The sequence below is a fragment of the Engraulis encrasicolus genome, chromosome 4 (genome assembly GCF_034702125.1).
Source record: "Engraulis encrasicolus isolate BLACKSEA-1 chromosome 4, IST_EnEncr_1.0, whole genome shotgun sequence".
NCBI classification, from domain to species: Eukaryota; Metazoa; Chordata; class Actinopteri; order Clupeiformes; family Engraulidae; genus Engraulis; species Engraulis encrasicolus.
The window spans coordinates 30,503,148-30,519,812 of record NC_085860.1 but is presented as its reverse complement, the minus strand read 5'-3'; the positions used below and the strand labels follow the sequence as shown (position 1 = coordinate 30,519,812).

General features: G+C 45.0%; 1 protein-coding gene across 1 annotated transcript in view; it reads left to right on the top strand.

Annotated features, from left to right (window-relative positions):
- plxnb2b (plexin b2b) overlaps positions 1-16,414 on the top strand; it is a 138,661-nt gene extending 122,247 nt beyond the window's left edge. The window contains exons 25-37 of the mRNA XM_063197132.1: positions 952-1,133; positions 3,467-3,533; positions 4,026-4,172; positions 5,300-5,456; positions 6,559-6,659; positions 7,995-8,079; positions 8,692-8,843; positions 9,217-9,377; positions 10,670-10,817; positions 11,462-11,526; positions 11,732-11,807; positions 12,254-12,328; positions 12,609-16,414. Coding sequence (XP_063053202.1) covers positions 952-1,133; positions 3,467-3,533; positions 4,026-4,172; positions 5,300-5,456; positions 6,559-6,659; positions 7,995-8,079; positions 8,692-8,843; positions 9,217-9,377; positions 10,670-10,817; positions 11,462-11,526; positions 11,732-11,807; positions 12,254-12,328; positions 12,609-12,713 — 1,521 coding nt within the window. The 3' untranslated portion in view covers positions 12,714-16,414. The remainder of the gene's footprint in view (positions 1-951; positions 1,134-3,466; positions 3,534-4,025; positions 4,173-5,299; positions 5,457-6,558; positions 6,660-7,994; positions 8,080-8,691; positions 8,844-9,216; positions 9,378-10,669; positions 10,818-11,461; positions 11,527-11,731; positions 11,808-12,253; positions 12,329-12,608) is intronic.
- The last annotated feature ends 251 nt before the right edge of the window (positions 16,415-16,665 follow it).

Genomic DNA, 16,665 nt, shown 5'->3' with positions numbered 1-16,665 from the left:
TCGCGATCCCTCCTCCTACGTCATATCCCAAATGCAAAACAAACATATTTTGTCCACTAATGTTGCTAAATGTTGCCATCGTACACATGTAATTGTATAGTTTTATGTCCGCAACCCCCCTGCAGGACCTCTGTAACCCCCGGCCCCTAGGGGTCCCGACCCAGAGTTTAGGAACCACTGGAGTAAACCAATTGGATAAAAAAATCTCATCATTGCGTGTGTGAACTAATTTCTCTTGATGACTAGCTTCTTGGGTAGGAATGAATTAGATTAATTGGGCTTCGTTCATTGGTTGTAAATGCGTTGTTCAGGAGCACGGTAGATGATGCTGCCATTCAAAATGCAATCCCTTTTTGGTCAACAAGCAGGCGAGACCTTGCTCATTAATGTGCACCGTAGGTCTCCTTCCCTGGGAGCTTACAAAATCTAATTTCTCATCATGGCATGTCTGAACTACTTTCTCTTCATGAGCGATAAAGAGATGGTGCCTGCGAAGCGGATTAGTTGGGCTTCATTTATTGGCGATGAATGCATAGTTCAGGAATAGATGTTGCCATTCAATGTGCAATCCCAGGATTATCCGCGTTCATTTAGACAACCTCTACATAGTGTGTGTGTGTGTGTGTGTGTGTGTGTGTGTGTGTGTGTGTGTGTGTGTGTGTGTGTGTGTGTGTGTGTGTGTGTGTGTGTGTGTGTGTGTGTGTGTGTGTGTGTCTCTCTGTGTACTTGTATGTCTGTGTGTACATTGATTTGAATTGGATGTGTGTGTGTGTGTATGTGTAGGCTATGTACTTGTATATACACGTGTACAACTGTATACATGCTTGTGTGTCTGAGCAAGCATTAGTCTCTTAGACTGTATCTATCTGTATGTATCTGTGTGTGTGTGTGTGTGTATGTGTATCTGTATGCGTGTGTCTGACTGACTCTCTGACTGTGCGTGTTCTCCAGTTCATCCGCACACTGGAGTCGCGTTCGGACTTCAACGCGCGGGCCAAGGTGTACTTCGCCTCGCTGCTGACGGTGGCTCTGCACGGCAAGCTGGAGTACTACACGGACATCATGAGGACCCTGCTGCTCGGCCTCATGGACGACTACGTGAACAGCAAGAACCCCAAGCTCATGCTGCGCAGGTACAGGACCCTTACTCCTGCTCACAGGACTCAGATCAAGTGGCCAACTTGGTGACACTGGGCAGTACTTTAGCAATGCCCTTCAAGCTCATGTTGCGCAGGCCTCACTACTTTCAGCTCAGGTCTCTGATCACCTGACTCTAGTGGCCAACCTCTTAAAGGTGCACTGTGTAGGATTGCAATTAATCTGAGGAAGACAGAGAGGTTGAAACGTCACCATGTTTCCTAGTGAATAAAAAGAAAAAGTCTTTTCTTCCACAGAAAAAAAAATCTATATAATAATAAACCAATATTTACTAGTACGGCCAAAAAGCAGTACATTTTGCAGCTAAAGATGTCTATTTCCGGACATTCAAAATGGCAGACCATGGAGAAGAACCCCCCCCCCCCCCCCCTTCATGTCTGAAAAGTGCAATTTTCCCGGTCATAATGAATACCGATACTTACAATTGTATAATGAATATTTAGAAATGATGGCGGTGGTAAGTATTTGTCAAAAAGGAAACAATTGTGAATGGGCAGAATAATTCTGAATAAGAGCTACTAAAAATATTACACAGTGCACCTTTAACACTGTACAGCACTTTAATAATGTTCCTCAAGCTCATGCTGCGCACAGGTACTCATCTTACTTTGTCCACTGAAGTGGCCAACCTGCTAATTGTGCAGTGTTTTAATAATGTCCTTCAAACTCATGCTGTGCAGGTACTGAGTACCTGATGTGCTGTACAGGGATCCTCCCTTAATACAGGTCTCCAATTACCTCACTTTGTGGCCAACTTGCTAACTCTGTTCGGTAATTGAACTACTCTGCTTGCACAGCTTCGCTCACATCACCTCACTTTGACCACTCAAGCAGGCAACCTGGGTACCATGTATTTTCTTTTCTTTTACGATATAATCAATCAATCAATCAAGAGGTAGCCACATAGAATAAGATGGTATAACTGCATTGTCCACACTGGTGCTTTAATGCCTGAAGCAGTCATGAACTGAATTAATGAAGGGCCTCATTGTAATTAGCATCTGATTATAAATGAATGAAAATTGCACGGCATTGGAGTTATGAAACTGAGAGCATCCATTGACAGAGTAAAACCGGAACATATCACACATTTACACAAAGCCCTAATCCTAACCTTATAGAGGTAATCCATAACATTTTGCTGAAAACTTTATTCCAGTCATGCAGCACTAACACCTAACTTCACGAAGTTCACAATGTAATATTAACAAAGTCTAGCAGGCAGCCCTCTCTTCACCGCCCCTCTATACTCACTCGAGAGACGCCCTCGCACTTTCCTACTGTCAGACTCAGACACCCAGACAGCAGCCAGACAGCACCGGCCCGTCCTGCAACTGGTAGGAGGGACAAATTTAGAGCTTCACTAGCACTGACACTGAAGCTCCTAATTATCTTTTAAATAAATATATACTCTACTGTGCTGCTGTCTGCATCAGTGATGTGGATGTAATACTACTGGCATCAGGCGTGGTGTGTGTGTGTGTGTGTGTGTGTGTGTGTGTGTGTGTGTGTGTGTGTGTGTGTGTGTGTGTGTGTGTGTGTGTGTGTGTGTGTCTTTGCGTGTGTGTCTTTGCGTGTGTGTGTGTGCGCGTATACATTAGTAGCATTACAAGTGCTTATGGTGGTGAGAGCTGCATTAATATCCGCATTAGTGTTGGTATTACCATATGTAATTGCATTACCGATATGATGTTAATAGTATTAGTCGATGAGTAAGGGATTGCGGTTTTTAATTCCACACTGACATACTGATTAACTTGCGGAGTTTGGTGTGTGAGAGGGACAAGAGTTTGCCCTGCTTTTCCTCAGCCGGCTTCTTAATTTGGATGGTGAACATAAAGATGGCTTCATTACTCGGCTGTTCATTTGATTAGCAAATAACTGCCAATTAGACGTGGCAATTTTGTAGCCGTTCTGTACACCTGCAGAGAGGAGAGAAACATCCAAAACGATATTTTGCTCTCAAATGATCTTGATTATAATTGCGCTCGAAACCGTGTCTCTCTCTTCCGGAGTCCCCCGCTGTGCTGCTCTGTGGGCGAGAGCAGTGGCGCGTTCCCCTTCAGGCAGCCATGACTTATTGTTTCCGCCACCGAACGGACGGTCGAGACATCAAACACATGGACAGAGAGGCAAAAAAAACCCTCTTTTAACCCGCACACTGTCTCAACCTCCCCACCCCCCCAATCCCCCACTCTCTCATATCTCTCCCCACCCTCTGACTGCCTCAACCTCCCCACTCTCTCCACCCCACTCTCTCCATCACCCCCCACCCACCCACACCTCCTACCCTCTCTCCCCCTGGCAGGTCGGAGACTGTGGTGGAGCGGATGCTGTGCAACTGGATGTCCATCTGTCTTTACCAGTTCCTCAAGGTAAACGCACTCGCTCACAACACGTGGGTCACCCTGACAAGCCCTGCTGCTTTACAAGAGATATGGGCCCGGCCTCCAGCGCGTGGGCATTGTGCTCCTGTAGTGTGGTTTTCTTTTTTTTCGGTAATACGAAACAAGAAAACTGCCAGCAAGCTGTTCTAATGTCCCAAACAATGGCTCAATTTGTCTCCGGTCAGTGGGAGCCATTTTGAATGTTGCTATCGGTTTTAATAGGCCAAACGCTGACACAACATAAAATGCTGCCTTGCCTCCCGCTTTAAGAGGATTTATTAACACTTCAGAATGAAGGCAAATGGAGAAATAGTACAGGCATCATGGAAGCACAAACTTTGATTTATTTCAAATATTGTTTCTTAAAGAAGTGGTGTGTCTTCATGCTGTCCTCACACGACTATGCGGGTGAGCCTCCAAAGGTTGATTTATTTCATAATTTATTGTATTTTGAAGAAGTGTTGTCGTTGTCGTCCACAGGACTCTGCGGGGGAGCCTCTGTACAAGCTCTTCAAAGCCATAAAGCATCAGATTGAGAAGGGCCCGGTGGACGCCATGATGAAGAAGGCCAAGTACACCCTGAACGACACAGGCCTGCTGGGGGATGATGTGGAGTACTCCGTCCTGGTGAGAGTCTGCTTTAACCTTATTGTGTATATCCTTTAAAAAATATATTTTTGGGGCTAATAATGCCTTTATTATGGACAGGACAGTTAGAGATTGTGACAAGAAAATGTGGTGGGGGGACGTGGGGGGTCAGGAAAGGACCTCAGGTCGGAATCGAACCCGAGTCCCTGGAGTAATGGGGCACCTTAACCCACTGAGTCCCCAACATGTACATCCTTACACCTGTAGAATGCTTCTCTGTCCGCTGACAAAATGCTATGCTCTTTCCACATGATTACAGACACTCTTTGAAAACACATTTCAACTTCATGGGTCTTTGCTGTTGTCTTTTGTAAGACACTTTCTAATAACATGGGTTGTGTCTATAATGAATAGGCCTAGTCATATAATTATTAGCAGGGGGTGTGTATTAAACTCTCTTACCTTTTGTGTGATACGGATACGGCTGGACATTTGGAGTGTTTCACACGTTGTGTGCATTGATTTTGTACATATTTTGATTGGTCTCGGCTGGTGACGGAGCACACCCACAACCCTGGTCAATTCAACACATTGACACTAAACTGAGGAGTGTACGATTACGGATTGTTACCGTTGAAATGGATCAAACAAACATAAAATGTCCACCCCTTGAAAAAAAAGATGTAGCAAGGTATGAATATATCAATGTATAGGAAATACAGACGGAATCGAAATACGTATGGTATGTTTGGGCCTTTAGGCCCAGAGGGGCATCTTGTCTGTTGGTTACCATGGTTACAGCACACCTGACTCCTCAGAGTGCAGGGACACTGCTTTTCATCTGTGACAGAGGCTGATTGTTTTTGTCACCGGTTATGGTGCCTGATGTGCACATGCTTTATTACACTGGAAATGTTGTCGCCGCCAACTCAGTGCCACAGACAGAAAGCCAGCCCTCCATTTTGAATTGCACACTGCTGAGAAATAGAATTTACAGCACAGACCTTGATGATGAAAAGGTCCACCCTCTGGGGCTCCTCACTGTTGTGTTCCGCACAGTTTTCCCCAGGAGAGCTTCCTCAGCAAGGGGCCGTCTGAGGTAACTCTCCTCTTTCTTTCTTTCTTTCTTTCTTTCTTTTTGTGTGTGTGTGTCTGTGTCGCTTCAGTCCCTGCAGGTATTGGTCCAAGGTGAGGGACCAGACATCACGCTCGTGAAAGTGCTCAGCTGTGATACCATAACCCAGGTGAAGGATAAGGTCATCGAGCAGGTGTATAGGAACATGCCCTACTCCCAGAGGCCCAAGGTGGACAGCGTCACTCTTGGTGAGTCCGCTACAGTGTGATACAGACAGAATAACACATTGGCTGTAAGTCATTCCGGTTTGTTCCTGTGCTTTCCTCCAACCTATGGATTCGTGGCGTGAGGCTCGAGGCCATTAATGATTGAAAGTTTTGTTGAACACCTTGCAAAAACATAATTCAGAAGTCATTTTGTCATTTGTAATTAGGATGTTGAATAGGGAAATGCACCCAAATAGCCACTCTGGTCTGCTTAACAGTGGGAAAACGTCCTTGTTTTCTGCAGAACAGGCCACACTCTCGCCGGAGGAAAGGATAGAAAGAACTAGAACGACTTGCAGCCATTCAGTTTGATTCAGAGGTTGCTTTGATTTCCAATAAAGCTGAAAATGTTGGTCCTGCCAAATAACCCGCATAGGACAAACTATGCCCCCTACTGATAGTACTGATTTCAGTACAAGGTGAGCCCAACTCAGTACCTATTATCAGCCCCTCATAGCGTGTGTATCATGAAGCAATGCTGCTAGAATAATGAACTACCTTTCTGTTTCTGTGTCCGAGAGGAGTGTTGCATTCTGGGTGCTAATCAGAATGCTAAGCAGATTGCTGCATGTGGGAGCGCTGAAAGATTGCCAAAGTGCTACACTAGGCTGTAAGAGGGGGGCTTGGGAGGGGGGGGGGCAAAAGCACAGGCATCCAAACACAAAGCAATCCAGAATATATTGGATGGAAGATTAGGTGCCAAATTGAGCACACCTTTGTATTGACAGCATCTTCAATGCAATTTTCAAACAGATACTAGAGACTGGCTCAGACAGGCATTGTGTGACTGTGTGTCGCTCGCTTGCTTTTTTTCTTGCAAAAAGAGGAGCGATATACTGTTCCAGTCAGGGAGGCAGACCAGGGGGGACAAAGGGGTCAGCTCTCCTGGGCCCAGGGTAATAATTGGGCCCTCATTACATTGAATGTATTGGGTGAGGGGGCCCTTTCAGATGGCTTTGTCCTGGGCCCAGCCAAAGCTGTCAGCGGCCTTGGTTCCAGTTGAGCCAGACATCTATTGTATGAATTGGCTGGTGTTGTTTGAGGATGTCTGAAGAGTCTGACCTCTGAGGAATCTGTTGTTTAGAGTGGCGGCCGGGCTCCACTGGACAGATCCTATCTGACCTGGACGTGACCTCCGTGAAGGAAGGCAGATGGAGGCGGATGAACACGCTGGCCCACTACAACGTAAGTTTTCAAGGCTGCCCGCCTGGGGAAAAAATGTTAATCAGTAAAGTAAACTCAGACATAAAATATTTTTTGTCAAGTCTTGAGGGGAGAACGTATGACGAACACCCTGGCCAACAATAATGTTGATCTGAAAAACAAAAAGTTAATTTATTTAACTCGGACATGAGGAATAAATATGACTGTGTGATTTTTGTTATCCTTTTTCTTGTTTTAGAGGTACTCAGTAACCCTACTAGTAGCCTATACATGGATTTCACATGCTTACAAACATCCCGCTGTGCGCACAGACAAGAATTCCAAAATACTAAGCAGCTAGGTGATTCATTTAATATTGGAAGTCTCATTGGAGCAGTGTAGTGCATGGTTAGGATCTGTTTTCTAGACAGCTGGATGTTGTAGCTGTTTCTCCTACCAACCTACTCCAATTAACTCCATTTTGGGAGAACATATCTTATCGTGTGTACATCCGAATCATTTTATACACTCTGTATATGAAGTTATAGGCCTATTGTATCACACCAATCACATGTGAGCACAACAATTGAGTGACAGAAGCTTCCAAACAGTCAGAGGCTGTGTCTGATCCCGAAAACCTGCCTTGTCACCAGTGGCTTCTGCTTTGTTACATGAAATATTGTTATTTTGGGAGCTTACCGAAGAATTCCAAGCGACATGACAACATGTTCTCCTAAACGGTGTCATTATAGAGTACAAAATTCCATGCAAGTGGATAAAACGGGCATCCGACAAGATAAGTTATTGTCATACACTGTGCTGGGCTCCAATAGGATTTCCCATGTTAAACACCTTGCCACTTAGCATTTTGGGATTCTTGTCTGCTTGTTTGACAACATCGGAAACCTATATATGAACAAAATAATGACAACTACGTTTTGAGGTCCGTCTGAAAAAAAAAGTTTGCTGAGAAAGTTAATTCAGACAGACAATTTAGACTTTTTGTTTTCGTTCAGTCTTGAGGGTACAGAAAGTGCTGTAGTAGAATGTCATTGTGCGATCAAGTCAGCCCTCAGCTCGGTTTAGACAGTTGATTTTTATCGGCACTCGGATCAACATCTAATTAACAGCTAATCAACAGCTCATTAAAACCTGGGCTGATAGGTGGAGGTAATTCATCAATGCTCTAAACTTAATGAAAAACAACACACCTTAGGGGGCTGTGCTACTACTCTTTTCCTCACCACTGTGTGTGTGTGTGTGTGTGTGTGTGTGTGTGTGCGCGTGTGTGTGTGCGCGCGCCCGTGTATGTCTGTGTGTGTGCCCGTGTGTGAACCCGTGTGTGTGTGCTTGTGTGCGCGCGTGTGTGTGTTACAGGTTCGAGACAATGCCACCCTGGTGCTGTCCAGAGTTCTGCACACTCAGCAGTCCTTTGACCAAAGCCAGGACAACCACGAGGAGCGTAAGTGATCCCCCCCCCTCCCTCCCATGCTGCTGCTGTAGTCTCCGCTACTACTGTACTGCGCTATCCACCCACAAGACTGGGATTATAATGGCTTCAGATAAATAAGACGGGCCAATTAAACTGTTTTGAATATACGGTATATGGACGCTCACAAAATGCGTCCATAGTCTGAACCTTACTCATAAAAACACACATACTTACTATAAGACCGTTTCGTAAAACACGCAGCCACTCATCCGTGCGCTCATAAACACACACACACACACACACACACACACACACACACACACACACACACACACACACACACACACACACACACACACACACACACACACACACACACACACACTATGTCTCTCGCTCTCTCTCTCACACATACACCAACTAAATACACACACACACACACACACACACACACACACACACACACACACACACACACACACACACACAGACACACAGACACACAGACACACAGACACACACAGACAGATTTGTCACTTAACAACTGTAAAATGTGACAGTCGTTATCACGTACGGCTGTGCCAAGTTCTTTGGAAGGCGCACAGAAGGATTTTCACGTTTTTATTTTTAAATCTTCCCCAGGAAACGCTTTGCTGGACGACGACAAGGTGTTCCATCTGGTGCGGCCGATGGACGAGCTGGACGAGATCAAATCCAAGCGCGGCAGCATTAAAGACAAGTCCATGACGAAAGCCATTACCGAGATCTGCCTGACCCGCCTGCTCTCAGTCAAGGTGGGCCTGTCAATCACTTCGCAGCCACACATGCGCGCGCACACACACACACACACACACACACACACACACACACACACACACACACACACATACAAGAGCGCCTGTCTGCTGCACACTTCTTTTGTTGTGTTGTCTGAGGTTTTTGCTATTTGTAGTCATCAGACACGGCGCCTTTGTGGCAAAACACGACTAGAGTGATAATGTTCCCATGAGGTGTCTTTGGTGTATTATCAGGGTTCACCAAATCCTCATTTTCTTTTTTTTTTAGATCATCATTCGCTTGCGGAGTATTGTGTTGTGCTATTATGCTTTTCCTTCACTGGATCTTTCAAATTAAATATAATACACGTGGGGTTTTTTTCCGTTGCAGGGCACGTTGCAGCAGTTTGTCGACAACTTTTTCCGGAGCGTTCTGTGCTCGGGGGCAGTGGTTCCGCCTGCTGTTAAATACTTCTTTGACTTCTTGGATGAGCAGGCCCTCAAGCATGACAACGTGGACGAGGAGACCATTCACATCTGGAAAACCAATAGGTGTGTTGCATATCTTTATTCTTTCTCTCTGTTTTTTCCCCTTTCCACTTCTCTGTCTTCCTCTCACTTTCTTACCCCCATCCTCTTTCTCTCTCTCTGCTTGTCTCTATCTCTCTCTACTTCACTTCTGTCTCTTTCTCTCTTCAGTTATTTGCCTCTTTCTCTCTTTATTTCTCTGTCTAGCTAACCCCTAGCTCTTTCTCTCTCCGCCTCCCTGCCTCCCTCCCTCTCTCTCTCTCTCTCTCTCTCTCTCTCTCTCTCTCTCTCTCTGTGTCTTCTGCCTTCTCGCGCTTATTCTGCTTGCCACTGGGGCCACGCAGCCAACTGCTGTCAGAGCACATTCGCTGTGAAATAAGTCATGAGGAAAACTAAAACAAAAACACTGCCCTCTTTTGTATTCTTAATGACTGCCGCTTGGGGCCCGTGGGCGCATAAATTACTTTCCAGACGATGTTTGTTTATTTGAGTTAACGCGTCGCCTATGGACGCTCGTGATTGACATGTGGATCAGGGAGCTGTGAATGGGGGTGATGAGCAATACAATTACGCTGTCGACTTGGTCGGTGTACCGCTGATTCTTCAAAGCAGCGGGGACCTTTCTATTAGTTATGAAGGCGCGGGGCTTCCAAACTATCAGACAAACATGGTAATTATGTCCCTTGCTAATTTTATTAAACCATTACTTCCCATTGTAAATCTGAGAGATTACTGTTGGGCTTGGTCCTCTGGGACTCCAGTCAATCCAATAGTCAGTCCCTGAGTTCTTCATCTCAATTAGAGCATCCAAAAACTGATGAGCAAAATAAATAGATAAACAAACAAAAAAGCAAGCAATTTCCATTTTTTCTGAGTTTGAAATATTTTGGCAAGCCATGAAATGAGCTTCACACTTGCTCCCGTGGGTCTGTGTGCTTTGCATGACTAACCAGGTTTGATGTATTTTCTTTTAAAGGCGAGCCGTAATGTAAACAATGCAGCATCTTCAATAAGATACTGTGTCACAAGCGAATAACTGATCCACATTGCCCCTTTCTCGCAGGCGCATGTGAATGTTTTATCTGCGATTGTAATATCTAGATTTTAGTTGACTTGTTCAAATATGAAGCTCAGTGGGTTTGAAAACAAGGCCATATGCCCTCATTTTATGCTCTGAAGCATTCTCTTGTTTGGTCCTGCAGTGCATCAGATTATGGCGCGCTAGCTGCAACAAATGCCCGCGCTGTCACGATATGCTAGCAAACACTAGTGCCAGAATGACAAACTGACTTCTCGTGTCGCATCCCCCCCTACAGCTTGCCCTTGAGGTTCTGGGTGAATATCCTGAAGAACCCGCACTTCATCTTTGACGTCCACACCACCGAAGTGATGGATGCCTCGTTGTCAGTCATTGCACAGACCTTCATGGACGCTTGCACCAAAACTGAGCACAAACTCAGCAGGGTGAGTTGCCAAACAAAGGCTGCTGCCGCTTAAATGAAGTGGACTAAAGCAAGCATATTCGTCTCCATACTCGGAGTGCCTTTAATTGACCTGGTGTTGTCCAGCTCACTGTCAAAAATATATCTGGGGTAGGACATATGCCCAATATCGGCAAATGGATACAGGCTGATGTTGATGTATTATACAGCTAAAGGAAGTGTCCTAAAGCAAGCAGATTTATCTCAATAAGCAGTGTGTCGGACAGCATCAGGTCAATCTGTTAAGAATTACAGTCACACTGTATCTGGAGTAGGGCACGTGCCCAAAATCGTCAAATGAATACAGCTAAATAGTGTCCTCAAGCAAGCAGATTCATCTCAATAAACAATGTGTTGGACAACACCAGGTCAATCTGTTCAAAATTGTAGTGCTGGTGTCGTGCTTCAAAAATAAAAGTTGAAGTCTAGTGTAGGGCACTTGCCCAGAATCCCACACTAATTAAAACTTTTCTGTACCATCGTTCTTGTGTTGACTTTTTTTTTTACTACGTGCCAAATCCAGGTCTGAAAAATCTGCTGCAACTTCACAGGAAAGGCATATCATTGCAAAGACTTCATTTTACTAATTAGAAGTGATAATTTAATGATATGATTTTTTATTTGCAGGACTCGCCAAGCAACAAGTTACTCTATGCAAAGGAAATCTCTACCTATAAGAAGATGGTAGATGAGTGAGTACATTTTTTAAAGTCATGCCATTAATTGAATCAAAGGAAAAAAAAGGTTTGATGAGAAGATGAAAGAACATGAACACTGATCTCTGTGTTAAACAACATTTTGATCTCGCTAGTGTACATCTTTTTTTTCCCCCACCCCTTTCTGCCGGCCTCCCTCTCACTTCCCTTCTCTGTGCTTGTCTGTGTTGCCTCTCCATAGCTACTACAAAGGCATCCGCCAGCTGGTCTCAGTCAGCGATCAGGACATGAACACTCATTTGGCTGAAATATCCAGGGTAAGGAATGAGACACTGGACCCTCTGCTCTCCTCTCCTCTCCTCTCCTCTGCTTTCCTCTCCTCTGCTTTCCTCTCCTCTCCTCTGCTTTCCTCTCCTCTGCTTTCCTCTCCTCTCTCCTCTCCTCTCTCCTCTCCTCTCCTCTCCTCTCCGTGCTTCCATTTCCAATCCTAATCTCTCTCCTGGGGCGGTCCGACCGGCTCAGTCAGCCCAGGCTGGGCCTCCCAAGGTCAAGACAGCAGATGCGACAATGGGCAACATTAGTGAATAATAATTTAGCTGAAAAAACACTACCACGTCTCTAATGGTTTTGAGGGAAATTGGTTGTAAAAAGCATCTCTCTCTCTCTCTCTCTCTCGCGCTCTCTCTCTCTCTCTCTCTCTCTCTCTCTCTCTCTCTCTCTCTCTCTTTCTCTCTCTCTCTCTCGCTCTCTCTCCCCTCTCCAGGCTCACACTGACAAACTCAACACCCAGGTGGCCCTTCATCAGCTCTACCAGTATGCTAGCAAATACTATGACGGGGTAAGTGCGCCGCTCACATGTTTTTTTCTCCAGTGTAGTAGAGAGTAGGACACCAATAGTTTATAATATTGAGAGTCACTGAACATTTTAGGACTTCATTGCCCTAAGCTATTTTTTTTCTGGGGTTCTCATGCTTTCCCTTTATTGTCCCCTACACACTGTTTTCATCCTCCCCTTCTCTCTCTCTCTCTCTCTCTCTCTCTCTCTCTCTCTCTCTCTCTCTCTCTCTCTCTCTCTCTCGCTCTCTCTCTCCTTCTCCCTCTTTCTGTTTCTCTCTCAGATCATCATGTCCTTAGATGAGGACCCGGCTGCCCAGAGTAAACAGCTCACCCTGCGGCTGCAGCAGATAGCCGCGGCGCTGGAGAACAAAGTGACTGATCTCTGACTGCCGCGAGGGACGAGGCCATGACAGAGAGGGATGAGGGCCAGGGGGAAGGAGAGGGGCAGGAGAGGGGGTGGGGTGGGGAGGGGAGGGCAGCACAGGGCAGAGGAAGCTGGTATCCGTGGCTGTTTGTTGTGTGTGTGTGTAAGTGTGAGGTGTCCAGGGTTGCTGTGGTACCTAGCTGCCGGTGCCTTTTTTAGGGGTGGAGCAAATGGCTGTTTTTGGTGGCCTGCGAACAAGGGAAAAAATGATGAAAAGGAAACATTGGTGGGTGGCTTGGGTAAAGGTGGGGAGGGGGCAGGGGGGCTCTACAAGTTTTTAATCTACCACAAGTGAGGGCCTCTAGAATGCCTCCTCCAGCCGTGTGTGACAACAGAGGAGTGAAGAGGCACAAAGTCTTCTCGCTTGGACGAGCCCCCAGCAAGCCCCTGTTTGTGCCAAGCTGTAGATGTGGGAGGTCATAGGCATTACTGTTGCAGTGGTACGCTACGGCCGTAGACTTCTCTGCAATATTATGACACACAGATGGTCTACCCCCTTTCCTGTCCGTAACAGCGTAATGAAAAAGCAGGCTATAAGGTGGGCCCTGCAGAACACTGGTCTCTTATAAGATAATCAGATGTTACAATTTCTTCTTGTGTAGAGAGAGAGAGAACAAAAAAAGTTTTAAGAATTGTATTATATATTTTTTTTAATCGTGCAGTCTTTATGCGGAAAGCTTTATAAGGAGATATTAACTTTTTAAATGGATAGCCTTGAGTTGATTGTTTTTAAGACCTGTGTACGACAAGTGTGTATGTACAGTATGTGAGTGTGTGTATGCGGTACAAGGGTGTGGACGTGTGAATGTGTGCACATGACGCCCATAATATATATATAAAAAACAAACACCGGATGCCTCGTTTGACCCAGATGGGAGACGTCTTGTCTCGTCTCGGCCCGTGAAATATCCACATGAAGTGTGTGTCTCTCTGTGGTCATGCTTGTCTGTGTGCAAAGGTCCCCTATAGGGTCAGGCCTGTGGATATCGGCTAACAATAACTTGACTGGCTGGGGCGGACGTGCTGGCATCGGTGGTTTTGACAACCTGTTGATTTCTAATTGAATTTTTTCTATCGATTCTCGCGCCCTGTGCTACCAGTCCGCTCATAGGTCCCAGTCGCCCACAGACCCTAGGGCATGATGAGTGTTCTTTGAAATCAAAGTTTGCAGGGAAACACTGGAAAACCAATACCAAGATCAATAGCACATTTATTTCCTCACATGTTGACAGTGTAGTGCTCACAAGGACCAACTTAAAATATAGATTTTTGTTTCTCCTTTTTTTCTTTTTTTTTGCGTTTCAAGAGGTGTTTATTGATATTGGCAATGTCACTTTGATACTTTTATATTTTCAAGAGAGTTTTTATGTTAGGGGTGGGATGGGGATTAATTACATTACTTTTATTTTCGCAAAAAAAAGAATCATTTTATTAACATGCTGATGCAAGATACACAATTTGTTATACTATACGAGATCACAGCATTTCATGATCTTCTTTGATGAAAATCGCCTAATTTTCTCCCAAGTTATAAATATTTCATAATGCTGCCAAACTCATGCTGTGTAATAATTTGACTGAATTAAACTCCGTTCGGATGCTGTGGATCATGTCATGTGTTCTTATATTTGTACTTGTAGTACAAGGGAATAGCGATAACTTCTTTCATTCCTAGTCATCAGACCTTTTGACATTTAGCCGTTTAAGTTGATGTCGACTTTATTGTATAGTTACATTCCTCCTGTCATTTCAGAAATTGATTTTATGTTGCTTTGATGCGGTGCAGTATTGGGACTTGTGACTGCCTACTGGGGGAGAATGCTACCATCCTTGCGGAAAGAAAATGACATTTTAAGTTCTGTTGTACTAAATTGAGTGTTGCCTAACAAAAAAAAGACTTACTTCTTAATCACTGTAAATGACTCGAGGCTATAAGGGTAGCGGTCTGTGAACTCATGCCTGTGATATAAGCTCCAGTGCATACACTGTGTTCTGCTTCAAGCAAAAGGTCACATAAGAAACAATGGCAGCACTTCCACCCCGTCGAATCCTTGAAAGCATCCATCTCGCATACACTGTAGATTAGGCCTGCATGTAAGGGCCCAACCCACCACTTGTTTTTTTTTTTATTGCAGCTCTCAAGTTAATAACCACCAGACACGATTTCTCAGATATGGCAATGGCAAATCTGGCATCCCACTTTTGTCCTCTTCTATTTTTTACTGTCTCTTTCTTTCCTTTCCTCACCAAACTCCCCAGTCCAAATTCCTGTCACGCACATTGACAACACTTATCTGAAAGCAGCACATCGCTAAAATCGGCTGCCAGGCAGCAGTGCCGTGGCATAGCGTAGCGGCAGATGGTTGGAAATGTAGCCCCCAGATCGCTCGGATGCCTCCCATCCTGTGGCATGAGCACCCTCTCAGCCTGAGCGGCATGGCCTGCCGGCTCTTGGCTCTGCCCACTCACACTCACTCTGCATAATGGAAGCAGCGGGGGACGCTTTTGATCTTAATTGCATGCAGGCTGCTGACTCCATGCTTTTAACACTGCTGATTTTTTTCAGCATCCCCCTCCCCAACTCTCTCTTTCCTTTTCTCTTTCTATTGCTACCCCCCCCCATCCCATTCGGACCAAGTCTGTGTGCCCCATGCAAAGCTTCTTCTTCTTCTTCTTCTTCTTCTAAAAGCCTTTCTGTTACCACTACGTGCCTTATTGAGAATATTAAACTCTTATTGCTATTATTGTTATTATCAATAACATGAGTGCTGATGGCAAGTACAGTGCGTTTGATAGGAGCACAGTGGCGTCTTTGAGACGTGGTGTACAATGTGGTATTAATGTGGTAGATGTGTCTTGCTGCCATAATGTGCCAATAGGAGACGCACGTCTTGAGTGGTGATGTTGGCTATTTTCTGAAATAAAAATGTGCTTTTTTGGGGGGGAGGGGGACTGGGTATGGGGAGGGTACTGATGAGGCTGGTGTTGGGAGGAGGGGGGTTGTCTGTGGTGTGTGCTTTTTGTAGGAGGTGGATGGCATTGGTGAGAGCCCAAAACACACCTAAAGAGGAGTTGTGGGGAATGCGAGAATGTTTCCAACGACTTTGGCCATTCCTCAGTTTAGTCTTGATGCAAAAAGAGTATTCTAAGTAGAGTGTTTAATCAATAGCGCAGGTTGTTCCGATGGTGTGTTTTATCCCATGTGTTTCCAAGCTAGCCCACTGTGTGTACGAAAGCAACTGTATTTACACTTGACAGTGACCTTTCTTACTGCTGTGCAGTTATTATTTTTAAGAATCTACATGTTCTATAATATATGCCTTTGTTAAAAAGAAGTATCCTGTTGACACTGTATTCTATTTGTGTAATCCAATGCATTGGTTTTGAGAAATCCAATTTCTTGTGCTGTTGTTCAGATGATGTTTTTTTTTGTTCGTTCCTCGTAAACGTGCAGTGCTTTAAGAGAACCCGAGGAGTGTAAAAGTGCAGTAGACGATGTTTAAGAGCCCCGGTCACTCTTTCATCAGAGGCAGCTCAGAAGATTACCCCCCTCTTACACGCTGTGATCTGTTCCAATCGGGTAGCTCACTTCTCAGTTGTGTGTGGTCAAAGAGATCCAGGATGTCCCATGCATACTTAATAATAAAGAGAAACTTTCATTTATGACGCTGGTGTGGAGTGTGTCTTTGTCTTCAGTGGAGTTCATTGGAGATGTAAAAAGCAGTGTTTGACTCCATGTAAAATGTTCCTGGTTTTTTTTTTTTTTGGCTCAACAGAGCTGATTGTTTTAATCCTTATACAGTATATTGAAACGAGAGGTGGTTCATCCCCAGCCCTTAGGAAGAGGATCTGAACTCAGTTAGTGGGGAGGAGTGTTCTTTATATGGGTGACTCGAGGGGGGAAAGGTGTTACA